Raw genomic sequence first — 27146 nt, 5'->3', positions numbered from 1 at the left:
TTCAAGTGCTATCTGGGCAGGGGGGGTAATTTATCACGGTTACAGAATGAGACCATAGCTGTGTACCATGAGCAGATCGGCTCCAATCTCATTCGTCGCGCAGGTCACATGTCTTATCTCTATTGTCCGCAGAGCAGGGTGTGTACCGCGGGGAGGCTGTGTGGGCTGGGCCGGGGCGGCTGGGTGTTTTTCCTCAGCAGCAGCAGCAGCAGCAGCATCCTTGAATATCCTGTGACATCGCTTCTTTTCTGGAAGATGCTCAGGGCGGAGGAGACGAGGATGATGAAAGCGGCGCAAATGAGGTGTGTCTGACCGCTTTCACTAAATGAAACTAAAGCTGCTGCACCTGTACGGAGGAGGAAGACACACTGCGGACCCCGCCCGAGAAAATGGCTTTTTGACGTGGTGAGGATACTTTTTTTTTTTTGTTTAAATTCATGAGCAAAATGTCTAAAAGCAAACATTGCGAGGCGGTGAGGGTGGTGGTCCGCTGCCGGCCCTTCAGCAGAAGAGAGGAGACAGCGGACTGTGAAAACATTTTGCAGATTGACGACAGACTGGGGCAGATCACCATCAGGAACCCGAAGGCACCACCTGATGAGCCCATGAAAGTGTTCACGTTTGATTCCGTGTACGGCTGGGGCTCAAAACAAAACGACATTTATGACGATGCTGTGAGACCTCTGGTGGAGTCCGTGCTCCAGGGCTTCAACGGGACTATATTTGCGTATGGACAGACTGGGACAGGTAAAACACACACCATGCAGGGGGTGTCAAACGACCCAGACATGAGAGGGGTTATACCAAATTCATTTCACCACATCTTCACACAGATATCCAGGACTCAGAATCAGAAGTACCTGGTGAGGTCATCATACCTTGAGATCTACCAGGAGGAGATTAGAGATCTGCTGTGCAAAGATAACAATAAGAAACTGGAGCTGAAAGAAAACCCTGACTCAGGTGTTTATGTGAAAGATCTGTCCTCAGTGGTCACAAAGAACGCCACCGAGATTGAACATGTGATGAACATAGGCAACCAGTCCAGGTCTGTGGGGTTCACCAACATGAATGAACGCAGCTCTCGGTCTCATGCCATTTTTGTCATAACCGTGGAGTGTAGTGAAGTAGGGCCAGATGGCGAGGACCACATCCGCGTTGGGAAGCTCAACATGGTTGACCTGGCTGGCAGCGAGCGCCAGAGCAAGACAGGTGCAAAGGGGAAGCGGCTAAAGGAAGCAGCCAAAATCAACCTGTCCCTCTCAGCGCTGGGGAATGTCATTTCTGCCCTGGTGGATGGGAAGAGCACCCACATCCCTTACAGAGACTCCAAACTGACCCGCTTGCTCCAGGACTCGTTGGGTGGCAACGCAAAGACGGTCATGATAGCAACAGTGGGGCCATCGCACAAGAACTTTGAAGAATCCCTGGCCACGCTGAGGTACGCCAGCCGGGCCAAGAACATAAAGAACAAACCTCGGATTAATGAGGACCCCAAAGATGCCCTGCTGAGGGAGTTCCAGGAGGAGATCGCACGCTTGAAAGCCCAACTAGAGGAGCGAGGGATGCTGGCAAAGGAGAGGAGGAGGAGGAGGAATAGCAAAAGGCTGAGTAAAAGTATGGCTGGTATGGAGGAGGAGATGCTCAAAGAGAGGGATGCAGAGATGTGGAAGGCTTTAGATAACGAACCAGAGGTGAAGTCATATGTGAAAGATGGAAGTGACGTCCCAAAGGCTCTGACCTGCCAGGGGAGCGGTGAGAAGTTAAAGCACCTGGTTGAGAACAGAAAAAGTGTGGTGGACATGCAGTGGGATCAGGATGCTTTGGAGAAGATCATTGAGAAATATAAGGTGCATGTGAACCATGTGACTTCTTAATAATACACTACAGTGTCTGATAAATGAGACACAAAAGAAATTTACATAAATAATTCATTGTATGTCTTTGTTCACAGGCTATGGAGAGCAAACTGTTAGTGGGAGGAAAGACGATCATTGATCACACCAATGAACAGCAAAAGATGCTGGAGCAGAAGAGGCAAGAGATTGCAGAACAGGTAAGTAAAAAAAAACCCAATAATATATAATACTTTATGACTATGAAACATACTTTTGTGTCATCATTCATTGTAACAGCATATTTATGGGCTGTCTGAACCCACACAGAAAGATAACCTTCATTTGTAATGGTGTCCTGTTTGTAATCATGTTGAATGGAGCCGAATGTTCTGTGCAATCTGCAGATAAGACGAGAGCGAGAGATCCAGCAGCAGATGATGCTGCAGGACGAGGAGACCTTAGAAATGAAAGAGACGTTCTCCTCCCTGCAGCAGGAAGTGGAACATAAGACAAAAAAGCTGAAGAGGGTAAGATGACTCATCAGCTGACGTGTCCCCATGCTATTATGAGGACAGCAATTTATCAGAACTTAATCACATATTTGCAATTGAGAATCCTTTTTTTCAAGAGAGATGTCACAAGGAGAAGTAACACGATGAGTCCAGGTTTCTCTGGACAGAGCTGCTACTTCCTTGTGTTTGGGAATAATTACATTGCTCTTTTGTGGTTTGCGGAGTCAACACTTGGCAACTGATGCTAAAAAAAATTCATATTGCGATTATTATGACGGATACTGCAGTATGAATTGTGATTTAAGTGGGAATGGTAGTTTTTGCAGTTAAATTTTAACTGAAAAAAAAAATAAAAATCTAAAAATGATGATGTGACTTTTGCTGGGGTCTGTACCAAACAAGCATGTTCCCTTACATCTGGCATATGATTAGTAGACCGACCAGGGCATCTCGGTAATACCACAATGCTTTCGTTTATAATTGTATTGTGACAGGTTTTACCATATTCAAAAATTTCCAGCTCCTGTGATTTTCATATTGCACTTGGCCGTATTGCAATTTTGGTAATGTTTCATTTTGTGCAGGCCCAGTTAAGTGAATATATTTTGCATTCTTTCATTTCTAGTACACCAGTACCAACACAAATAATAATATTGACATTAATTTGTCCCTGTTCTGTACAGCTGTACACCAAACTACAGTTAGTAAAGGCAGAGATGAGAGATGTCATCGATGAACACGTCATAACCAGACAGGAGCTTGAACAGACACAGACTGAACTCACCAGAGAACTCAAGTACAAGTAAGTAATCACATTAGTGAATGAGCTCATACACTGTACACAGTGTTATTTTTGTCTTGTTGTCTCATCACCATCATATGTGGCTTTGTATTTGATATCCATCATTCCTGTGCATGTCCAGTGTGTAAGATTTAGGGGGATTTAGTTGCATCTAGCAGTGAAGATTGCAGATTGCAGCCATCTTAAACTTCTCCTGGTTAGGATTCCTCCAATATTCATTGTTCAGGAGGTTTTTACCTGGAGCCGAACTAATCACAGAGGTCTCCTTCTTTCCAAAAAAGGTGAAAGCATCGAACAGAATGGTGTGATGTTCAAATCAGTTTTTCTCTGATGCTGTTTGCATGTAGGAGGCAAGCTGTTTGTCTAGGATCTGCTAATCTGTGCTCACCTTTTTTAATTTAAGATCCAGACGTTCAGGAGATTTTTACCAGGAGCCGAATTATCTGGTCTGTTCCTCTCCTAAACAAATGGACCCAGTGATTTAAACTGGTAGAAACACTTCATAAAGCAGTTTCATGTTGAAAAATCTGGGTTTTTCTGATGCTGTCATCGCAGAGGGGCTACTAACTACGGTGGTCAATGCAAAAACGTGAATGGCCCTGTCTAGAGCCAGTGTGTGGTTTGTCCATTCTGGCTACTGTAGAAACATAGTTGTGCAACATGGTGATCTCTGTAGATGAGGACCTATTCCCTATGCAGAGATAGATAGACGGACGGACAGACGGACGGACGGACGGACGGACGGACGGACAGACGGATAGAAAGATACATACATAGATACTTTATTAATTCCTAATTGATTTCCAGGGAATCCAGGGAAAACAAGGAATGGCTAAATGGCTCATTCCAAGTTAACCAAAACACGATTTTTGTTTTCAGGTGATTATACACTAAAGAAAACTTGCTTATTAAATTATATTCCATTGCAGCCAATTTATCCCCCTAAGTTCTACCCTCGAACTTAACAAGATGTATTATTTAATCATGACAAGGTCGCTACAAAGCTGTGGTCATAGGGAGTTACAGATTTCATCCATTTATAGCTAGTGGTGCTAACTCAATAAACAGTGCTAAACAACAGCAATAGCGCAAGCTAATGGTGTTAACTGGGGGGAAGAGGAGAGTGGGTGCTAAGTTTCCACGACAAGGAATCCTGATATCAGCTGTAACCCGCGGTATGAGCACAGTGCAAGGTTGCAGTGATGAGCCAGGCAATTGGATACACATGTGCACTAACATGCACATGCAGCCGGACTGACTTACCACAACAAACCACAGAGAAGCTTGGATTACAACACACACACACACACACACACACCCACACACACACACACACACACAGATAGAGTGACTTCATTCCCTGATGAGGGCACCATTACTTCACAAAATCCTTATGTAGCAAATAGTGGTTTGGTGCTATATTAATACTAATGGACAGAGGGATGACTGTCAAAAAAACATCTGCTGGTACAGTGTTACTGGATGACTTTTATTTGTGTTTTTTTTTTATACAAATGGAGGGAATTTTTTTTTATTACATTTATTCTAGTAATGTTTTACTCTTTGGAAGGTAGTTAAACTATTTAGTTTGATTTTGTTGTTTTAATGGAGTGCTTCCTGTGACGCCAGCTAACACATACTTGTATTTCACGTTGCAGATATCTCTTGATTGAGAACTTTATACCTCCAGAGGAAAAGAACAAGATCATGAACAGGCTGCACTTTGACAGTGAGGAGGATCAGTGGAGGCTCCAGCCGGTCCTTCCACCAGAGAGGTCAGTCAGTTAAGTGGTGCAATAGAGACAGAAAAATCCACTGCTGCTCCAGGAAACAGATATTTTTATATCAAGGAGACCAGTCAGTCTTGATAGTTTTCTTTCCTGAGACATTTGGAAAGCTGAATGGAAGATAACAGAGGAGATAACGGGGGATTATTCTGGTGGGAGTTCATCAGTTGACCATATATGGGGTGCATGAGGTTCCAGAAGCTTGCGTCTTAACCGCTATGTGTATTAAACTGAATCTAAATCCTTCTTTTCCCACGTCTTTATCTCAGTGCACCCACTCAGGTCAAGAGGAGACCTCTCTCAGCCGTGGGATACAAGAGGCCAATCAGCCAATATGCACAGATGGCTGTTTCCACAGCAACCGGGGCCCCATCTCGATACCAGGTCAGTGCCTGGACAGTTGGCAAAAAGTACAGCTGAGATGGAGATGAGATGCACCTTGTGTCCATGTTCACAGCCTCCTTCTTGGAGCTGGAGAATGTGAAGATGGTTGTAGCCATGGAAACCATTCACAGCTTTTACAGTTGCATCTTAAGCCAGTGAACCAACAGTTTAATATCACAATGTAAAAAGAATAAAACACTCACTTTACTAATTAATTAAGGTCAGGGGAAACTTAATTTCCACAGACCGTAGTAATATAAGAATTGTAAGACAACAGTACAACAATCCAGCCAAGCTAAAGTCCACGCTCTATTGCTTTAAGGGAGACTTCTTACAAAAACATGCATTTGCAGATGCCATTATTCTGTTATAACAACATCTTCACTTGTATCTGTCCGCACAGGCTGAGAACATAATGCTGTTGGAGTTAGACATGTCTCCCCCAACCATGTTCACCTTGAACCTTAATGGCGCTCACCTGGAGAGAGCCTTTTCTCCCAGGCTGATGCAGGATCTCCTGGTAACTGTTCCGATCAGAGAGAGGAGCACAGCATCGTCACGGGTCAGGAAGTCTCAATCCTGGTGAGAAAGCAGCTGAGTAAGGCAGAAATCTTACAGATGCTTACAGATGCTTAAATATCCTTTTTTTAGGGGCATTAATTTAGGACTGAACATTGCAGTAGAAAAGTTACGTGAAGAGCTGTCATAAAGTGTGCTAAAATTTGTAATTGCGCCGTCCCCTATGTTGGGTCAGTCCTAGTTTTTTTTAAATACAGTTATGACAGTTAAACTGTCAGTTAAAGGGACAGTTCACCCCTGAATCAAAAATACACATTTTCCCTCTTACCTGTAGTGCTATTCATCAGTTTAGATAGTTGTGGTGTGAGTTGCATGTGTTGGAGTATGGAGCTACATTTGTTTCTTTATTATTCAATCAAACAGAGTAGGTTTTGCAATCAAAAAAAAAAGGTTTGAGAGCAAAAGTATCAATATTGCAAGCAAAAAATGTTTTATTGCAGGTAAAAAATGATTGATTAAAAACTGCAGATCCTAAAGTTTTGTTTGCAAATCCTAAAGTTTTGTTTGTGAGTCATTTTTTTTCCGTTTGTAAGTCAAAAGGTTTTGCAAGTAAGTTGAACCTGGTGGGCGGGGCCTAAACTGAAAGCTGTAAGACACGTCTCTGTTGGCCAGTCTCAATCGGAATGACAGCTTGCAAAGCATTTTTTTCCTTCTTCTCTCGGTTGGCGAATTGAAAACAAATTTAAAGGTGCATACCACCACCTACTGTACAAGAGTGTGCAACATCATGTCATTTAGCCTGTTTCTTAAATTCTACTCATCAGCCTAGTATGCTTGCAAAGCAACATGGGAGTTCTGTAGTTCATCGGGAATTCAGTGCGGGAGCTGTGGCGAAAATCAATTCTGAAACCGAAGTTTTTCGGGCTCCGGTTTAAAAAAAAAAAAAATCGTCCACACGAGTGGTGTGATTAAAAAAATACATCCACATGAAACCGCATAATCCGCTACCAAGTGATGTAATACACATGCCAAAGCAGTAGGTGGCGATGTAACTTCTAATGGAAAGGCCATTTTAACCAATCAGAAGTCAGAGTCAATACCTGAATAAGGAAGTGCGGAAAATAAAAACAACCCGATCCACAAAAGAAGCACGACCTAATTCAACAGCAGAGACGCCTGAACGACCAACTACGTGTAGTTGGGGTAGCTATAGCAACAGGAGCAGCCTCCTTCGTTTGTCGTTAGGTCGAGCAGCTGGATATGCCATCCAAAGAGAGCAGATAGAATGCTCACAAATAAAGTTAGTGTGACATATTGGGTATTTATGTGTATCTGCCCACTCAATTGTGACATTAATGTATGCATGATATTGATTTTGTATCTTTACAGATACCATACAGATGCCCCCCATTCAATTTAATGGATAACTGATTTGAGTAAAGGCACGAGAGCAAATCTGGGTATATAAACAGTTGGTTTGCGCTGCGTTCTTCAGTTGGCAGTTACACCTAGAGTAAAGCTACTGAAGACCAGCAAAATCACCGTTTGTTTTCATTTATTCTTTCAGGTGGGTAAATGTCACCTAAGCACCTTCAGATTTTAGTAGTGTACCCTTAATAGGGAATTGAGGGAATTGTAACGTAAGGTAACTGCATACGAGGGATTTAAGCTGTTTTTACTTTAATTTTGACAATCCAACCTGTGACAACACATTAGCTAAGGTAAGGACTGTAACTGTTGGTAGCTGTTGTTGATTTTGTTTAAATATGTTGAATCACAATTTTATGGGTTATTGTTTGTTGGACGATTGAGCTAAGCTAACTAACGCAAACGTCAGCTGTCACTTGTTGCCATAGCAACGGTAAACATTCACATACGGGCTAAGTGCAGAGGGCAGAATCAAGCTTCATTGTAAATATAGTTAAGATACATTGTATTTAACACAGGATGTGGGATTTTAGTAGTTAGTAAACTTTTAAAAAAGAGCTATTTACCGTTGCTCTGACGTCAAACAATGGAGACAGGTAATAAAATACTGCGGTTATCCTATCTACACGCAACCGGAGGCACCGGAGTCTTCCAAAAACTTCACCCTGGACTCCGGTTTCAAAGAAATGCGGTTTTGGGGCCCAAAAGTGTGGTTGCGTGTGGACAAACAGCCAAATTGCATAGAATAATACACGGTTTCAGAAGTACACAGGTCTGTGTGGACAAGGCCTAATAATAGTGTAGGAGCCAGGTTGTTCATTTTCTGTTTGCTTGTGGGTGTTGTGCACATTTGTGCCAGTAGGTGGCAGTAGCTGTTCAGGCTTGTGGTTTGCTGTCTATATAATCAGGTGGGCTAATCAGCGCAGGTGCGCACGCAAGCCATACGGTTTTTGACCGTGCCATGGCGTGTAACGCCGCAGGTCAGAGTATCCTTGTAAGTTAAGTCATTATTGAAACGTGTTATTATTGGGTAAAGCAGTCTATACTTTGCCTCGGCTGTACATAATAAATCAGCACAAAAGGAAAAGCAAATGTTTGGACATTTTTACTGTGTTAGTGCACTTACACCAGTACCTGTGGGCCTACACTGGTACGCGTACAAGCCCTTCAGACCAGTGTGCGCAGATAGTGACATAGGAAGCCACTATAAATAGCAAGAATGTTTTATTTGAACTGGTGCAGTTGAACTTGCAAGCAAAACTTTAACTTGCAAGCAAAGAGGACCGATTTATAAGCAAAATGATCACGTTTTTACTTACAAACTTGATTTTTGATTGCAGTTCAAGAAATATGCTCTCAAAACAATTTTATATGATTGCAACAAAAGGACACAAAAATACCTCCATATTGGAGGTATCGATCGTAAAGATGTCTGCCTTCTCTCCAATATGAACTTGATGGAACACAGCTTGCGGTGCACCAAAAGTAAAACATAAAAAATAAATTGAAAACTCAACAGCAATGTCTCTTTGCAGAAATCATGACCTGGTTACTCAAGCTGATCCACAGACTTTGTTGTGAGCAGTTTCATGTGGGAACTGTTTTCTCTCTGCTGGACTACATCCACCAACCGTATCACCGCACAGAAGGAAGTGTGCGTCTACTCATGGACGAGAGGCTCAGGCTCAAGACAGCTCAAGATGGAAACATTAATGGCGTCTTCCTCAGCTGAAGTAACATTAGCTAGCTCAGTAGTGCTAGATGTGTTAGTAGTAGATGCATGCTTCCGTCTATGCTGTTGCACAGTTGGCAGGTGTAGGTCAGTAGAGGGAAAATAGTCCCTACATGAAACTGCACACAACAAGGTCTGATGATTATCTTGAGTAACCAGTTCATGATTTCTTGAAAGAGACATTGATGTTGATTTTTTCAAATGTAATTTTTTGGCGCTATGAGCACCACAAGCTGAGCGTCATCAAGTTCCATCATATTTGAGGAAAAGCAGACATCTCTGCAGCCGATATCTCCAACACTCGGCAACTCACACCAAAACAATATAGACTAATAAATAGCACTACAGGTAAGAGGGAAAATATGTATTATTTATTTTGGTGTGAACTGTCTCTTTGCATGCTTTTCCCCTTTATCTATAAACCACTTGCATTTTACATTTCTGTTTACCAATCTCCCCCCAACTGAAAGGCTTTTTCTTACATGCAAATCCACTGGCATAGAATTTTAAATGCCACAAGTCTCAGTACCTCATGAAATATGTAATAATATATTGCTATTGATCGACCCTATTCATTCCTGTAGATACATTTGGGTATTTTGTGGTGTGGGACAGTAAAAATGAAACATATCGCTTCTTAAATAATAACTGAACCTGTTTGTTTTATGGTCTACAGGTATCAGGCACCACAAGCAGCATCCATCCCATCATCCTCATCCTCCACCACTCTGACATCGGCATCTCAGAGCTTCTCTCCTTCTCAGAGACAAAGACCATCCTCAGCTGCCTATCTTCCATGTTTAGATCCAATTCAGACAAGTCCCTGATACGTGCCAAGACAACTACTGTACACAGGGCTGGCCTTAGTTTAAGGTGGCACAAGAAGAGAGGGGGGTGTGTGTTTTATGCCTTTATTTTAAATTGATTTCATACCTTTTTGTGAGAAAGAATCATTTGAGTAAGCATGTATTCAGCTTAACGGGAAAGACAAACATTACTTTTGCCTACAGTTGCCTAAAAACCATGTAGTTTCTCTTGGTTTACCCCAGAATCAATGAATAGCACAGCCAAAACGTAATCCTCTAAAACCAGACATATGATTAATTATTTAAAGGATCCTATTTTTAATTTGAAAACATTTCCATTGACTTTTTTTCCGAAAATGTATCTGGTCTTTGCCAAAACAGTGAAGGGTGATGGGGGAACTCTGGTTTAGCCTGTATGCTTGATAAATTGTTGTTTCAATTTCAACTTAATTGGGAAGACTAACATTATTTTTGTCTACAGTTGCCTAAAAATCATGTAGTTTCTCTTAACTTATCCCAGACTCAATGAATAGCACAGCCAAAACTTTCATTCATTCATTTTCTGTAACCACTTATCCTGTCTTATACTACTTATACTATCACAGGGCTGACACATAGAGACAGACAACCATTCACACTCATGGCCAATTTAGAATCACCAATTAACCTAATTAACCTTACTGGGAGGAAGACGGGGTACCCAGAGAAAACCCATACTGACATGCAACATGCAAACTCCACACAGAAGGGCTCCACCACCCCAGGATTGAACCAGAAATCCTCTTGTTGTGAGGCGACAATGCTAACCATTGCATCACCGTGCCGCCCCAGCCAAAATGTAATCTTCTAAAACCAGACATGTGGTAAATTGTTTAAAGGATCCTATTTTTAATTTGATAACATTTCCATTTACTTTTTTTTTTCTCTGGAAATGTATCTGGTCTTTGCCAAAACAGTGAAGAATGATGGGGGGAATTGAGGGCCCCGACCACAGGGGGGCCACCCTGGTTTAGCCTGTATGCTTGATGAATTGTTGCTTCAATTTCTAGCTAATGTAACCGTGAGCCAAAAATGTGAAGAAAGCCTGCAAATGCTCTCTTGATTAGCTGCCTTATTTTTTCATAGTTGTGAAATCGTGCAAAGTCCATTTGCTTACACATGAAAATAAACTCTGAAATGATCTTGAACTGCCTACTGTATTAAGAGCTGCTGTGATCCTGGGCATAATTGCAGTTGACAGCTTTATAAATGTGTGGGGGGAAACTTGAAGACTTTGCAGTGACAGCTTTATACAGTAAGATGACGTTTCCTTGGGAGTCACATGACTCTTTACAGTAAGTCCAACATGGCAGACGGAGTGGATCTTACGCGGTAACTAAAGCAACATTTCAACTGGAACAGACTAATTCAACACTACTGTGCAACAAGACATCCACAATGACGGAGAGACAGAAGAAAAAGAAGGGGAGGACGTGGGCGGAAGCCGCTAAGACGGTATTCTTGGTGTTTTTATCTGCCGTTTGTTGTGGTTGTTTTCCTTGAACGCTCCCACTTGTACAACTGTGTTTATGAGTTCATGACCTGCTAGTAGAGACGAGATGTTGCGTACACCGCGCAAGGCCCGTGTTGACGGTTAGACATTTGGAGGACCGCTGTCACTAGCCGTGTAGCTGTCACTGCTGAGCATAAATGCGAGCGAGGTGACTGTCAGCTGTGTGCACCCAAGCATCTTCCCAAAACCCCCCTGTGTGTTGTCTCCACACGGTGCCGCTGACATGTTTGTCACGATTTGAAGTCGAATGAAGTAACCGTTAAGTAAGCACGTCGGCGTTGCGCGCTAGCCAGGTTAGCACGCTAGCTCCTGCTAACGTGGAGTTCGTCAACAAGTTTGTTTGATATCAGCTGCAAATAAAACACAGTGAAACAAACAGTATCCATATTAAACCAATCCCCATACGTCCCCTTAATTCCACACTAGCCCACCAAGTTAGTGTATTGCATGCCAACGTTTGGCGAGATGTCACAATACAGTAATGAATGTTGCTAGCATTGTAGCTAGCTGTCTAGCGTAGCATGCTAATGACTACAACATATAAAAACTCCCAATAAGTATTTCATAATTAAAGCGTAACGTTATTGCCTGTGTGGACATCCATTTTCCAGCGATACATACGCTTTGATGAGCTATTTATTTAAACAAGTTTGCTCACATAACGTAGCTATAAGTCAGTAGGTAGTTAATTGTAATATGGTTAGTTTCTAAACACCTATAAAGTCCATTTTGAACGAGATGCTAATCATACTGCAGTAATGTGGGGACACACGATATAAAATGTAATCAGTGCAAGAGCAAAATAAAGTAGCATCGTCTGTTTAATATTAGATGTGTTTTTTATGATGGAGGCAAAGTTTCTGTAGGATAGCTGTAATGTGAGATCGTTTTTGTTGACGTGTTTTGCTGCAGATAATGTTAATTTAACGTTTATCAAAGTGATCCTGCTGCATTCCCTGTTCATATTATTACATACTAGTGTGTCAATAATATCACATAATAAACTTTACATGATAGAGTACCTTTCACAGAAATGAAATTCACAAAATGCTTCACAAAATACAAACAATAAAACATGCAATCAATAAAAACAAAGGCAGTATAACATATTAAAGACAGTAAAACATAGAGCAAATACAGGCTCCTGAGACCCCAAACAGAAACATACCAGGGAACAAACACTGGACAATTTAGGCCATTTTGAAGTGATGGAGCCACTATTTAAAAGGCGCAGTCACCTTTTGTTTTGAGTCTGGAGTGGAGACAGCCAGTACTGTAGGTCCTGTTCAGAAGACCTAAGGGACCTACTGACAATATATGGATGATGTATTCAGGTGCCTGACCAGGGAAGACTATACCTGAAGTATCAACAAGTATCTTGAAGTGAATCCTGAACCTGCTGGGAGGCCAGTGTAAAGAAACTAAAATGGGAGTGATATGGGTTGTCCCACTGGACCTGGTTAACAGCCTAGCAGCAGCGTTCTGGATGATTTGAAGACGCTTCAGAGAAGATTTATTTAGACAAGTAAAAAGAGAATTACAGTAGTTCAGTCGGGGGGACACAAAAGCAGGGATAATCATCTCTAGCTCAGGTCGACACACCACAGACTTGATCTTTGCAATATTTCTAAATGCATGGCCTGATCAAAAATAACACCAAGATTCTTAAAATTTAACTGTATAGTTGACGAAAGGGACCCGATACTCTGGCCGACCTTTGAAGCCATACAATCTAAAGCAATTATCAGAACCTCTGTCTTGTCTGTGTTTAATTGCAAGTAGTCTTGTTGATGACAGTCCCCCAGCCATATGTGAAAATTATAACTTAGTAATAAACTAAGCTGTTTGTCCAGAGAAGTGGATCTACACTATAGCAGAAAATCTAAATCTATTAAAGGCAAAAAGCCACAATGTTTGTGGTCTTGGATATTTTGAGCATCATGTATGGTGTAGTAGGAATGGATGCTCTGTGGAAACTTGTTATAAAGCTTCAGTATGTGTAATCTCACACTGTATGACAATCAGTCTCACTGAAATAACTCAACTGTATAATGTTATAATGATTTTTTTTGATGATGATATTTTATTCTTGTAGGTTTTGGAGAAATACCCTAACACGCCCATGAGCCATAAAGAGATCTTACAGGTGATCCAAAGAGAACGGCTTAAAGAAATAAGGTACATTTTCCCTGGCATCACAGCTTTACTCCAGCAAATGCCCTTCATATAGGCGACATCTTCATTAAGAGAGGGAGAGAGCACACAGCTTTCTCCATCTGTTATTGATTGCTCATATCATGTACTTCACTTTTTCTTGTTCACATCATAACGATTATTTTACCCAATTAATAATTGTTTCGTTTCTTTTTGTTTCATTGTCACTGTTCTCATCCAGAAGGTAAGAAAAAGCTAGCCCTCCCACCCCCTTATCTTAACAAACTCACTGCAATGCCACTTTGGTTTTTACCTTTTGCATGTTATTAACAATAACATGTCCTTCAGTTGCATAAAGACAGTGTTAGACTCACGCTTGTATTTCACCTAGACTTGTTATAGCCACCTGTTGCATAAATTGATTTTTCAGTGTGGTAAATTAGCTGAAGTTCTAACAAAGTAAAGCATGGATCCTGACAGCGATCTTTTTACTCTTTAGATGCAAAAGCTCAACACGGTTACATGATATTATCCAAACAATGTAGCCGTGGTATAAATTTAATGAGATAAATGATCTGGCTGGCGATATCTGGAACCCCACCAGTGTGATTTTCTAAACGAATAACAGATGTTGCATTTTTCTCAATCTGAATGTGTTTTAATACTAAACTTTTTGCCTTACACTAAGTAATATAGCGTGTGTTAAACTGTATGAAATAACACAAATGTAAGATGACAAGTTTTTTTTTTTTTTGCTTCACTATGTACCTCTGGATGCATCTCTTGCATGACTGCTGCGGCGTTCTTGTGCACCCTTAATTAACTCAAGTTTGCTTAGAAAATGTTTGACTTAACTAGAGCAGATTTTTATGCAACAGACACAGTTATGTCAGAGCAATTTAATCTGAGACTATCAGCTGTTTACGATGATGAGATTAGCCTTGAATCACTTTTATGCAACTGATTCTGTATTAAAACATTCAGAAAATTGTCCCACAAATACAGTGATGTGAATCCGACCTGAACTCATGTGTGTCGTATTGATACATGATTATTTGTTATGTGAAGTTATTTCTCCCCAGATATCAGAGCAGCCTTTACCCTTCTTGCGTCTTCTCCCAGCTGTCTGATTTATTGAGCAACAGATGTGTAATTTGCGTTTTTCTCTTATGATCCAGTGGAACCTCGCCGCTGGCATGTCTGAATGCAATGCTGCACACAAACTCTCGTGGTGAGGAGGGGATCTTCTACAAAGTTCCAGGAAGAATGGGCGTCTACACGTTAAAGGTTCGTCCGACACAAAGCGGCTTTCTCTGGTGTCGTGACTTTTAAGTAAAAGACCACTTGTAATCATTCATTCTGGTAATTGCTTGGCCCTTTTTTTCTGTACCTATAAAATAAAGGTCATTTACTCCATGTCCTCTATTTTTTATGTAGAAGGACATCTCAGATGTGGTGAAGGAGCTGTCTGAGAAGGGCTCCGAGGAGAGCAGTGACAATCTGTCTGACTCCCAAAGCACAGAAAACAACAGCAGTGCCATCGCAGGAGAGGGCAGGAGAGGAAGGTGGATGCGAAGAGGTACTGTGCTCCACACACAGGATCATTATTAATTGTTGGTACATCAGTGCATTCCTTAGGTCAATGCTTCCTGACTGGTCCAGCCACAGGGTCCAGATTTCTCCTTAGTCATTAGTTCAAGGTCCACGTAGTTTAATATCGTACTTGCGTTCAGCCACGTCGTCTGGCTAGTTTGCTGTCTTTGTCAAATAGCTGTCCATTATTCACTCACTCTACAGCAGGAAATGGCACTTCAAAAGAAAAACTCTGTGCTGGAAATTCACTGTAGTTAAAAAAAAGTGCATTTTTTACAAACTTGACATGTTTGTTAGTCACTTGCGGTCCATTCAGAATGGACCCACGACCCACCAGTTGGAAACCACTGCTTCTTAAAGTAGATTGTACAGACCATTATCTCCAAAAAGCATTTTTGGGTCATCAGGAAATAACATTCATAATACTGATACAGATGTAAAATAGATGATAGTACATTATTTGGTTTAAATAAGTGAAAGAATTAAAAAAATATCACCATGTCACCACTTCAAACTTTACTGACGGTTGACCAATTTTGCGAGCTAACAAATAGTAAAGATCCAGTGTGTAGGATTTAGGAGGATATATTGGCAGACATGGAATATAATCTAATAAGTATGTTTTCTTTTATATATAATCACCTGAAAATAAGAATTACTGTGTTCTTGTTACCTTAGAATGAGCCCATGGAATCCGCCATGTTGCACCACCATGTTCCTGCAGTAGTTCAGAACAGACAAGGCAAACAGTGTCAGAAAAACACAGATTTTTTTTTAAACATGAAACAGCTTTATTCAGTGTTTTTATTAATTTAAATCAATGGGCCTGTTTGTGTTGAAGAGGATTAGACCTCTGCGGATAATTCGGCACTTGTTCAAAACCCCCTGAAGGTCTCTTTAGTTAAACATTAGCGTGTGCTGGGCTAACAGCCTGTCTTTGAAATGCCGAACAGCATTGGAGAAACACTGATTTGTAACGTGAGACTGCTTAAGTCAGTGTTTTTATCTGTTTTAATTACCTGGTGTGTTTTGGAGAGGACCTTTGAGGATAATTTTGCTCTTGGTAAAAACCTCCTGAACAATGAACACTGAAGGAATCCCAACCAGGAGTTCACGCTTGGCACACAGGAGAAGTTTCAACTGATTGCAATCTGCAGTCGTTACCACAAGATGCCACTAAGTCCTACATACTGCTCTTTTAAACACCCCCCCCCAACATTATTTAAATTAGCTTCATTTAAAAGCTCTGTTCACAGCTGGCTTCTTTCTTTATGCATAACTGTCACTGCTGCTCAACAATCATTCAGGTATAATCAACAGAAGAGAAAGATCCTGCACTCTTGAAAATAACGCAATAAGTAAGGACTGTAGCTCTGCTCATTTGCTCATTTTCGCTGGCTGGTTACCAAGCCCCATTATGACTATGAGAGTTAACGCCCCTTCTCTGCCGCTGTTAGAAGTCATTGCGGAAACACAGGAAAACAGCTGAAGTAGCTGCAGAGGAGGCAAACACAAATAACATCGCCTCATCACAAAATAAATTCTGGAATACACCGAGCATCAACCATGATGATAGCAAAAGGTGGGTTTTATCTTTTAAACAAACAAGCTGCATCCTTGATGTCTTACTTGCACAACAGGACGTTCGCATTACAGCAGTTTTGGCTCTTTGTGTGTCTGTGGGGTCAAATCATTACCTTATTGTGAAAGGCACACCTGATTGCACCTGATTGCAGAGCAACTTTGGAGAATGAGCTTTTCCTTCAAGTGTCAATTATTTTGTTTTCCTCAGGCTGTGCTCTCACTGACTCTCATTATTTCCCTCTGCCACTTGAATATTTTAAGTGACTGTTAAAACAGGAAACTGTATTTTCTCAGTATGACCCGTGACCACTTCCTCATTATGCACAAGTTTGAAACTGCCAAGCAAATAACCTTGGTTTATATCTGAGTGGGAGGACTTGGATAATGTTTTATTTTTGAACTAATCAATGCAAAGAGCCGCAAAGTCAAATGCAAATTAAGTGGCATTGAATAAGAATCAAGTGGAACGGCTACAGTGTGTTGAGGAGGTGTTCAGCCCATATTTAGTAATATGATATTTTAGCAAGGTAATGCAACCTGCACCTTTGTGCACAGTATTGGTTTCAGTTTCATCAAAACAAAAGCATGATGTGATAAAGTCTGTACCCCACCCTCAGGAAGTGTATTTGGTAACATCTACTTTGTGCTTTTGTGTTTCGTAGTTCCTTCCAAGCTGCAGTCACAGCCGTCCTCTCCGCAGCCTCGATGCTCATCGCCTTCTGTCCCCCCAAGTAAACTCATCTCTCCCTCACAGAAACACAGCAAGAAAGCTCTGAAACAGGTACGGATGCTTTCTGTATTCTGTATCTTTTAGCAGTTTATCGCAACTATAATGACTACATAGCCGAGTAAAACTATACTATTCATGTCTGAAATCGTATGAGTTCCTGCCACACCCTCACACTCATACACCCATATAAATCTCTGCCACCTCACTTTGCAACACACTAATACATCGTAAGGTTTTCATCTTGTTTTTCTTGTATTTATATACCAAGATTAGAGTTTTTAAAAAACAGTACTGATCTGAATCTTACACCTTTGGTCCATGTCAGAATACTCACTTATACTTTTCTGCAGATTTCACCACATCTATCTGAACTTTTCTGCTGACATGTTGTCAATAAACACGTACATAACCCACGCTGGCGTGTCAGCAGGCACCAATTATCCGTCCATTCCCTGCCTGTATAACATCTTGTGCTGATTATTTAAAGACAATGAGGCGTCGGGGAAAGTGCCTATAGCTGGTTTTACAGTATTAATGTCCTCATAATCCACCCTGTTCACCATTTTCCTATTGGCTGCTTCGTGCCTTTTGTGTTCCATTTAATTAGATTGCACTTGATTGCACAGATTGTAATTCACTCCATCTGTGCTGGTGTGGAATTTTCAGCTCTGTAAGACCAATTTGTATTCATTTATTGGGCGTAGGCAACACTAGAAGATGGCGATTTGGCTAAAATATTAGTGCCTGGGAGACTTATTGTGTATTTTCCTTCTGTGATTGTCTTTTTGTTTCAATCAGCTGAAACAAAACAGCGGACCGTCTTGGATTGCTCCTTTAATCTGTTGACATTGTGTTTGTGAGGTGATCAGACTTCTCGACAGATTTACAACGCAGAGTTGATTTATGCTCGTGTTATGCAACCTATGTTTCATTGCTGCACTGTTATTTAGCTGTTATTTAACCAGGCAAGTGGCCCTGGGGGAGTAGTTGCAGGGAGACAGAGGGTTACACACATTCACACTCTCTTTTTCTCATTCTGCTGGCTATTTGTTCCTTCCTTATTTTGCTCATTTTCAGGCCTTGAAGCAGCAGCAACAGAGAAATCAGCGCAGACAGGGGGGAATGCCAACCACCTCCAGTCCTAGATTGCTTCTGAAATCCATCAAAGACATGGCTGACAACATTACTACAAAGACTGGTAGGTGGCAGCTATTATATTGTCACATACAATTTAAAAAGAAATTAGCAGTAGTCACTCTGAATATTTTAGCAATGTTCATTGCATGATATTACACACAGTGTCGATGATAAGTGATATTGATGCAGTTGAAGGTATTGTCCTGTTATTACAGGTTTTCATAAGTACACAACAAAAGGCACTATTATTATTATCCAAACATGACTCATGTAATTGGCAGCATTAGAGTGGAAACAGATTTTTGCTTTGCTATTTCTCTGAGCTTTTCCTTCCACTGTTTTCCCTCTGTTTAAACAGACTTATGTCACCCAGTTGTCCCCAGGAAGGTTTCTCAGAGGTCAGGCCGCCTTAACGCAGGTAAGTCAAACATCTACTTTCATTTAATCAAGTGGTCTTGAAATCTTAATGGGTGATGGGCTGGTGATGTTCCATATTTTTGTTACTGTAAACAAATCCAATGAAAAGACCAAAACTGACAATCCTATCCTGCTATCAAGTGTTGTCTGTGTTGCCAAAGCTTAGTGAAGACTATTCCTCTGTGCCGTAGTCCTCCATTGTTGCCCAAATATATTACAGACCAAACTGTTGAACTGACTGGCATGTTGTTTCATTACAGTGAACACACGATACTGTATGTGTGCCGATGCGTGGGCATCTCTGCATCTGTCTGTCCACAGTTGTTCTCGTACTGGACCAGTCAGCCTAATATTTTGTGTGCACATTTATGACGGTATGCTCAAAGACCTTTTGTAGTTGCAGTGATTTACAATTGTTGGAAAACCTGTTTTATTGATTGTCTTATATCGTTGTTGACCGGTATCAAGTCCTTAACAAAATCATGTAGCAAATGCTTTGAGCAAAAGGTGTTTCCAGCGTTCGGCTTGGCTGATAACACCAAGCTTTACCGTCTGTTGCAGGCCATATTTCGGCCTTTGTTGTGGCTCAACGAAACAACTGGAGCATGTGTAGATTATTCCATACCTGGCATGTTATATGAAGTTAAGTTAGGCATGATGCAAGATGAAAAAGAATGAACCCATTTTGCTATCTTTGCCCGCTGCCATCTTGACTATAAGGGAGCCGGGAGGGACAATTTCACTGCGCACAGAGCCACGTGTATTGTCCAGAATTGCTACGATCAGCTCCAGTGACCGCCAGGCGTTGATCTGCATTCTCACACATTTCCAGTTTCTTTTTAGTCAACCTCAGCTACTCTTTTGTGGTGCCACAAATACTCCCTAGTTCACCAAAAATGTTTTAATCCATAGCTTAAAATAGTCCCCATTCAATGCACTATTTACTCCTGTTGGAGCAGCATTTACAAAAAACTACAATGCCCAGCTGTTTTAGGCCATTATGTAGCCTTTTTAAATGAAACTATAGTGTATACTTGTGTTTTTAATGGTTTATGTCTTTAGTAGGAACTTATGTGCTTGGGGTTTTGTGCTGTATACAGGGTGGGAAATACCCTGGAAATCCAGAGTTCTCGCTAGAGCACAATTTGAATTTGCTCAGCGAGTCACTCTGGCAATCAGTAATGATGCTCATTACCTATGCCCTTGGAGCCAAGCTGCACCAATCACATCGGTGTATCTGATATAGAAACACAGATGACGACAGCGCTGCGACGACGAAGTCCGGAATCAGTCAGTAAACAATGCAAGGTGGCTACGGATGAACACCAGTTGTTTGAAACGGCTTTGGCCGCTACAATGAACGAGTTAGACTTGGCTTTTTCTCTAAAAGAGGAACAGAAGACGGCGCTCGAATCTTTCCTTTGCAAGAAGGACGTTTTTGCTGTTTTGCCGACCGGATACGGCAAGAGTCTAATCTACCAGTTAGCTCCGCTGGTAGCGCTCTGGATACGTCACCCCGTGTATTGTTCTGATTGGTTGTAGTGTTATCCAATTGCGTGCAGTGATATTTTCAAATGCATGCTTGGTGCCGCCCCTCGAGTTGGGCCATTTTCATTACTCATAGCCAGACCCTAAATCTTTCTAGATTTGGGTCTGGATTTCCAGGCTAGGTGGGAAGTCTAACAGTACTGAGAGATGGACAGAAGCATTGTTGGTTTTGGTCTTTTCATGAGATTTCTTGACATTAAGAAAATGGAAAAATAACACCAGTCTTATCCATTAGCATTGTTTAAAATAATCTGACAAACTTGTATCTGCCTACATGCTTGTTTTTAGTTCAAGTAGTGGAAGTTCAAGTAGTGGAAGAACAAGTGAAATTGATCCCACATTAGCAGAACAAAAATGCTCAGAAGAAAAACAAATTACTTGACCACATGTGAGAGTAAATTACTCAAGATGTCAGTTGCAAGATCGGCATGTTTCTGCACTGGATCAGTCTTGGCTTACATCTGTTTCCTGTTTTGTTTTGTATTGCAGGGCAGCTGAAACGCACCAAGTGTAAAATAGATGTGGAAACACCAGACTCCATTTTGGTTAACACCAACCTGCGGGCGATCATCAACAAGCACACCTTCTCTGTCCTGCCCCCTGACTGCCAACAGAGGCTGCTCAAACTTCTGCCTGAAGTTGACCGGCAGGTGGCTCTAAAATTATACATACTTTTATGCTGTTGTTGCATTATGTGGCACTACATGTAGAGTGTGCAATATTATACTGTATGTGCATGTCTTTTCTACCAATCATCATATAGTGTGTTTAAAGGGAAATTTCGGTTTATTTCAACCCGTCTCCTATCGTCCTAAATTTGGTTCAAGTGACTAGTGACATACAGATAATAGTTAGAATGTTAGCCGTTAGCCTAGATACAGCCGAAGCGTCAGACCTGTTAAAACGTAAGAGAACGGGCATCCCTTCAAGTGCAAAGTTAGTCCACTAAACAAGCTTTTTTTCCACAAAGACCGCCTCATATTGTTAGGATAAATGTCAGAGAACATATAGAAAACGACATGTAAACGTGTTGTCTTACCTTACCGGTATTTGTGGGAAAAAAGCTTGTTTAGTGGACTAACTTTGCACTTGAAGGGATGCCAGTTCTCTTACGTTTTAACAGGTCTGACGCTACGGCTGTATCTAGGCTAACGGCTAACATGCTAACTATTATCTGTATGTCACTAGTCACTTGAACCAAATTTAGGACGATAGGAGACGGGATGAAATAAACCGAAATTTCCCTTTAACTATCTTAAAAACAGTTATTTTAAAAATGACAAACAAATCCCTGGACACAGTTTACACACAGCTAACTTCTTTACAGCATTAAATCATGTTCACTGACTCTACATGTTTGACTTTGCATCACATACAGGAAGCATAAGTTGACATACTGCTGCAGTGATGGCGACTGCGATGATGTTAGTCATAACATTGTGCCTCCTCTCCCCAGGCTTGCATGGACGGCCTTCTGAAGGTCACTAGTTCTGCCTTAAACAACGAGTTCTTCACATCAGCAGCTCAGTCCTGGAAGGAGAGACTGGCTGAGGGTCAGTGCAACTCTTTGCGACTCATAATGACAGCATTCAGTTCAAAAGAAAAATTATGTCACCAAGGTTCAGTGCCACTACACAGATCCAGTATAACTTTTCTTTTTTTTTTTATTATGTAACTTTTTGCTTTGCAGGTGACTTCACTCCTGAGTTGCAGCTTCGAATGCGCCAAGAAATTGAGAAGGAAAAGAAAGTTGAGCACTGGAAGGAGGCCTTCTTTGAAAACTATTATGGTGAAAAGTAAGTTCCCCTTTGTTGTATATTATTTAGTTATTTGCTAATATGATCCAGCTTTAGAGAAGTTGGAAGGCATATTTTGGTTTTAGAATTTCCAAATCCATAAAGCCCTCTACGCCAGAGGTGGGACCAAATAATTGTTTTACAAGTCACAAGTCTCAAGTTTTGTACTCAAGTCCTGAGACAAGTCCCAAGTCTTAAATTTTGAGTCCTAAACTAGTCATAATGCTCTCTTGACCAAATCTATTTTATCAATATCAAATTTACAAAAGTGCTTAATATTTTTTAAAATGAGTATTATTTATCAAAACGTTCGTTGGAAGTTGTTTCATCTCTGTCTGTAATATTTGTCTCACACAATTGCATACCGCAATACATTTTTTTGTTGACCACTAAGTAGTTTCTGTATGGAAATTAAATTATTTTTGGTATCATTTCTCCAACTTGCGCTCAGTAAGGTAACATTATTTCTGAATGGTTCTCTCCTGCAGCTCAACTGGATACAGTCAGATTGGTTCAAACAAAGTGGACCTGGCGTTAATGTTAGTTGATTAAGGGAATGAAGGGAAATTAATTGATTACTGGCACACTTTAAATAATCTGCGCGTAATCTTTGGGTTTGGGGGAAGGTATCAAACATTTTCCAGTCAAAAGGCTCAAGTCCAAGTGAGGTCATGAGTCACTGGTGTGAAAGTCCAAGTCAAGTTGAAAGTCTGACTCAAGTCCAAGTCATTTGACTCAAGTCCACCCCTCTGCTGTTCTCTCTTCACATCATTAACATGACAGAATATCTCATTTGAGAAATGCATTATTATGAAACGGTGGTGTGTTTGAAAGATTATTTTGATCTGAATGAGATTCCAAATAGGATGTGACCACCACCCTCATCTCCCTCTCACATTATAAGTAAGATTTCTTCTCGGGAACATTAGTAGTGGAATTTAAGTGTTCGTTCACAGTATTCACAGCATATTGAATTGCTTTGTTTCCAGCAACATCATAGTACTTCAAGAAAGGCTAAATCAAAATGAATCTGTTTGCTGCTTAAAAATGTATCTAATTCGGAGGCTGATTGATTGTGTATCAATATGCCAGTTGAAGCTGTCTCAGTGGATGACATACAAAAGACTGAACACATGATTTCTGGTTTTTAAGTTTAATACTTGCCTCTCTTACGCCATACTGAAGCCTCTCGTCACTCAGGTGTAGTATATGTTTAATTAAAATTAGTTAAAATTAACACAAGTGTAGGTAATCTGACTAACTTTCATTTTCAAAAAAAGTGAACAGACAACAGTTATGTTTTCATCTGTATATCTATCAAACAATATCACAATACTTTGTGTGTATTCCTCATAATTCATTTAAAAGCTCAGTGTTTTATTAAATCTATTTGTTCCTTTTTAGGGAGAAAGCACTTTTTTTGATTTTTTGATTTATTTCTTTGTCTGTCTTCCTACCTCCCTCTTCTCTCACTCTCTGTAGTTCTGGGCTTAGCTTTGAGGAATCCAAAGAGCTGACAAAGGCTGATGTGAATCAGGAGTCTGCCAGGCCCCAGTCCCATGCTCATCAGACAGGACCTGCCGCTCAAGCACCAGAGCATCCCAAGGGCACCAAGGACAGCAGCCAGACTGATGCTGCTGCTACCGCTGTGAAAGACATGAAGCCAACAAAGGAGCCTCTGAAGGCACAGCCTGCTCAGAGAGAGCCAGTCTTCACCACAGAGCCTATGAAGACGCGGCGCTCGCAGTACACTGAGGATCGCAAGTTGAATGCAACAGCACAGTCTGGGCCAACACCTGCAGTGAAAACACCAGAGGCTGAGAAGCAGACTCAACGGGCCGCAGCAGGTACAGTGCCTGAAAAGGAGCATAAAGAGGAAGTGAAGGAGGAGAAAACTGAACTCCCTCAGTCGCCTGTGAAGAAGAGCTGTCCACCAAAGGCTAGTTCAGAGTTGAAAGAGGATCAGCCGGTGTCTGTGGTTAAGCCTGCTGAGGAGAGCGAGGAGGTCATCTCTGAGCCCAGTGGCCCCTCAGAGCCACTGAAAAGGAAATCTCCCTGTGAGATTGGGGATGAACTGACACCAGAGAAAAGGCCCCGTATGTCCTCAGTCTCCTCTGTGTCCTCAGTCTCCTCTGTATCTCCTCCAGCGTCATCCATATCCAGCCCGGCCACACCAACTTCAACAACAAATCAGAGGGTTCCACCACTCAAGGTAGGAAAAATGTGTAAATGCAAAGTCTCTGATCTATCTTATGAATTAAAATTTAAAAAACTCACCACTTGTAGGTTTTAAAGGCAGCTCTGACAAGTTTGTAGCCTGCGTCTTTACAGAGGGCTCCAGCTGTTGTCAGCTTGGATTCACAGCAGTTAGAGTGGATGGAGTGTATGGCAAAAGAGAGTCAAGGCAACTTTTAACTTTCCCAGTACATCCCTAAATTAGCTACTTTCAGCAGGGTCTTGTAGCTGTAAGTGAGAAGGCAATAACTAAACACAGAAGTTAATTTACTTGATGTTTATCTTGAAACAATTCTCTGAAAACTCCTTTTTAATTTTGCAGATTCCAGTGTCAAGGATTCTTCCTTTGTCACCAAGCCAAGTCTCACCCAGGACTCCCCTCCCGGCCCCGCTTAGCAGCCCAGGCCGTACTGGTGCTCGCACTTTGGCTGACATCAAAGCCAAAGCTCAGCTCGCCCGAGCGCAGCGAGCAGCGGCTGCCGCGGTATCATCTGCATCGAAGGGAGCAGTCCCAGGCCCGGGGCCAGGGGGAGGCAGTGGTGAGCAAACACAGCCATCGCCCAGCCCCAGCCCAACGTCCCCACAGGCATTCACCAGGTTACCAACCTCCAGCTACAGCATCAGTCAGACCAGTACGCCTCCTTCTCGCCCACTGGACTCTTTCGACCAACTAAGCCCAAACCAGTCTCAAACATCTTACTCAAGCAAAGCTGATGAAAAACACAAAGTTCATTTTGCTGGTACTGTCAGTGCAGGGCCTCATAGCATTCAGTTGCAACCCACTCCATCATCTGTGCACACTCTGAAGGGACAGGAAAACCAATCACCTGCTGGATCATTACCCAAAACCAGCTCCTGTATCCCTGCAAACAATCCACTGGTCACTCAGCTTCTGCAAGGCAAAGAGGTTCCCTTGGAGCAGATCCTCCCAAAACCGCTATCCAAGGTGGAAGTAAAGATGTCAAATTTATCCTCTGGCAGTAAGGTGAAGACACCACACCCCACTGAGCACCGGGCTGATAAGCAGATGTTCCACCAGTTAAGTACAGCAGGACGAGCAGGAGTGTTCTCAGAATACACAAGACACCACAGGGATCTTCCTGATAAGGAGACTCAGGAGCAGATTGTGCAGGCTCTAATGCAGAGGAAGGGCCAGCAGAGCCAGCCTTATGGTGGCATGGGGCCTCAGCACCCTCAGTACAAAGTCCATCAGCTGGTGCATGCAGAAGAGCAGCAGGACCAAACCAGGATTTCAGTTGGATTTCTGGGTCGTAAGAGGATGCCAAGGCCTGCTATGACGGGACATTACCTGCTCAATGTGTCCACATACGGCAGAGGACCAGATAGCAGGAGACTGCATCAGTCTGTCATCCCAAACACATCTGTGTCAGGTTTTAAAAGGGAAAGCACAGAAGGAGAGGAGGCGGCTAAGGACGAAGAACCAGCCAGGAAATGTTTCTTTCCCGCTCCCGGGGTTAAAACAGAGCAGCAGGGATACTCCATAACCAAGTCTGACGAAGCAGCGAGCATTCAGCATTGCTCCAACGTAAAGACTGAGCCTGGATCAGAGGATTTTGACGCCGGTGCCGATAACGACAGCACCAGTGCGACAGCCAAAGACACCAGCCATTTTTCTCAGTCACACCGAAGGCACCTCGAACTCTGCAATAGTAACCAAGGAAACTCCGAGCCATATCTTGCCCAAGTGGACCCCAGTCACCAGCGGCAGTCTGCCTTTCAAACCCAGAGAACGCTCGATAATCAGGAAGTCGTGGCAGCATCATGCTACGGTGGCACTATCAGCATGTCTGTACCTCACACTTTAAACCACAGCACTGCAGGCATCGGCTCTTCCACAGCCTCTGCAGAGGCTGACGGCCGCGGCGTCCATGGGAGCGTCATGTCTTTTTCAGTGACTGTCACCACCATACCTGCCGGTCACTCGCTAGACCACGGCAACCAGGGTGAGCCCTCACCTGAGCAGTCGTTCATGGAGGGCTCCAACATGGAGGACGTCCAGTCCAAATGCTACTGCCGACTGAAGGCGATGATCATGTGCAAAGGATGTGGAGCCTTTTGCCATGATGACTGCATCGGCCCCTCGAAACTCTGTGTGTCATGTTTAGTTGTACGATGATATGAAATTAATAATACTTAGAAGATGGTTTGATTTTTTATTGATGCGAGACACAAAGCAGAAGCAGGTCATTCAGAATCACTGCTGGAGTGACGCATGTTAGCCACGCTCCGCACAAAACAACCAGCACGCGGTTGCTGTTGGAAAAGTAAGGATTTACACTGGATGGTCTTTTGTTTCACCAACATCTATGAAAAGTTGTTCTGTGCAATTTTTTGGTAGAAATGTCAATCAATTTTCAATCAGATCAGTAGTGTGTCAGATGTGTGACAAATATAAAATCTGGCAATGTTTGCACTCGGCTAGGATTAGTGTGATATATTTTTTTAAATATATATATGTGTAGTTTTTAAAAAAAGGAGGGAAAAATGAATGTTGCTATTTTTGTAGAACATAATGACTGTTGTGTTTAAGACTGACACTTTTTATTATTGGGCCTAATCATCAGTTGTGGT

At 41.9% G+C, this 27146-nt stretch overlaps 2 protein-coding genes across 3 annotated transcripts; both read left to right on the top strand.

Moving 5' to 3' along the window:
* Positions 1-139: 139 nt before the first annotated feature.
* Positions 140-10985, top strand: LOC126400600 (kinesin-like protein KIF3B). Of its 2 annotated transcripts, none has more exons than XM_050061434.1 (8): positions 140-1850; positions 1955-2056; positions 2243-2365; positions 3034-3152; positions 4811-4927; positions 5209-5323; positions 5727-5905; positions 9679-10985. In XM_050061434.1, exons 1-8 carry the CDS (start codon positions 438-440, stop codon positions 9827-9829), a joined length of 2319 nt encoding a protein of 772 aa, XP_049917391.1. In that variant the 5' UTR covers positions 140-437; the 3' UTR covers positions 9830-10985. The 2 variants fall into 2 exon arrangements, with proteins under 2 accessions (XP_049917391.1, XP_049917392.1); XM_050061435.1 differs by having other exon boundaries at positions 5727-5921; positions 9679-9785.
* A 125-nt stretch (positions 10986-11110) lies between these two features.
* Positions 11111-26994, top strand: asxl2 (ASXL transcriptional regulator 2). Its single transcript, XM_050061433.1, has 12 exons — positions 11111-11302; positions 13456-13538; positions 14693-14801; positions 14952-15093; positions 17354-17472; positions 18499-18619; positions 18917-18976; positions 21013-21173; positions 21980-22076; positions 22214-22319; positions 23802-24531; positions 24877-26994. The coding sequence occupies exons 1-12, from the start codon at positions 11246-11248 to the stop codon at positions 26689-26691; spliced, it is 3600 nt and encodes a 1199-aa protein (XP_049917390.1). The 5' UTR covers positions 11111-11245; the 3' UTR covers positions 26692-26994.
* Positions 26995-27146: the final 152 nt, after the last annotated feature.

The sequence above is a fragment of the Epinephelus moara genome, chromosome 14 (assembly GCF_006386435.1).
Source record: "Epinephelus moara isolate mb chromosome 14, YSFRI_EMoa_1.0, whole genome shotgun sequence".
Classification (NCBI taxonomy): domain Eukaryota; kingdom Metazoa; phylum Chordata; class Actinopteri; order Perciformes; family Serranidae; genus Epinephelus; species Epinephelus moara.
Note: the sequence above shows the minus strand (reverse complement) of the source record. Positions and strands in the feature narration are given on the sequence as shown.

What these genes read in the sequence shown, in the direction of transcription:
- asxl2 (XM_050061433.1), top strand. Translation starts at nt 11,246, where the DNA reads ATGACGGAGAGACAGAAGAAAAAGAAGGGGAGGACGTGGGCGGAAGCC. An exon ending in TGCCTGAAGTTGACCGGCAG is followed by an intron (nt 21,174 to 21,979) that starts GTGGCTCTAAAA and finishes TCCTCTCCCCAG; the next exon opens with GCTTGCATGGACGGCCTTCT. An exon ending in AGAGGGTTCCACCACTCAAG is followed by an intron (nt 24,532 to 24,876) that starts GTAGGAAAAATG and finishes TTAATTTTGCAG; the next exon opens with ATTCCAGTGTCAAGGATTCT.
- LOC126400600 (XM_050061434.1), top strand. Translation starts at nt 438, where the DNA reads ATGAGCAAAATGTCTAAAAGCAAACATTGCGAGGCGGTGAGGGTGGTG. An exon ending in AGACAAAAAAGCTGAAGAGG is followed by an intron (nt 2,366 to 3,033) that starts GTAAGATGACTC and finishes TGTTCTGTACAG; the next exon opens with CTGTACACCAAACTACAGTT. An exon ending in GGGCCCCATCTCGATACCAG is followed by an intron (nt 5,324 to 5,726) that starts GTCAGTGCCTGG and finishes CTGTCCGCACAG; the next exon opens with GCTGAGAACATAATGCTGTT.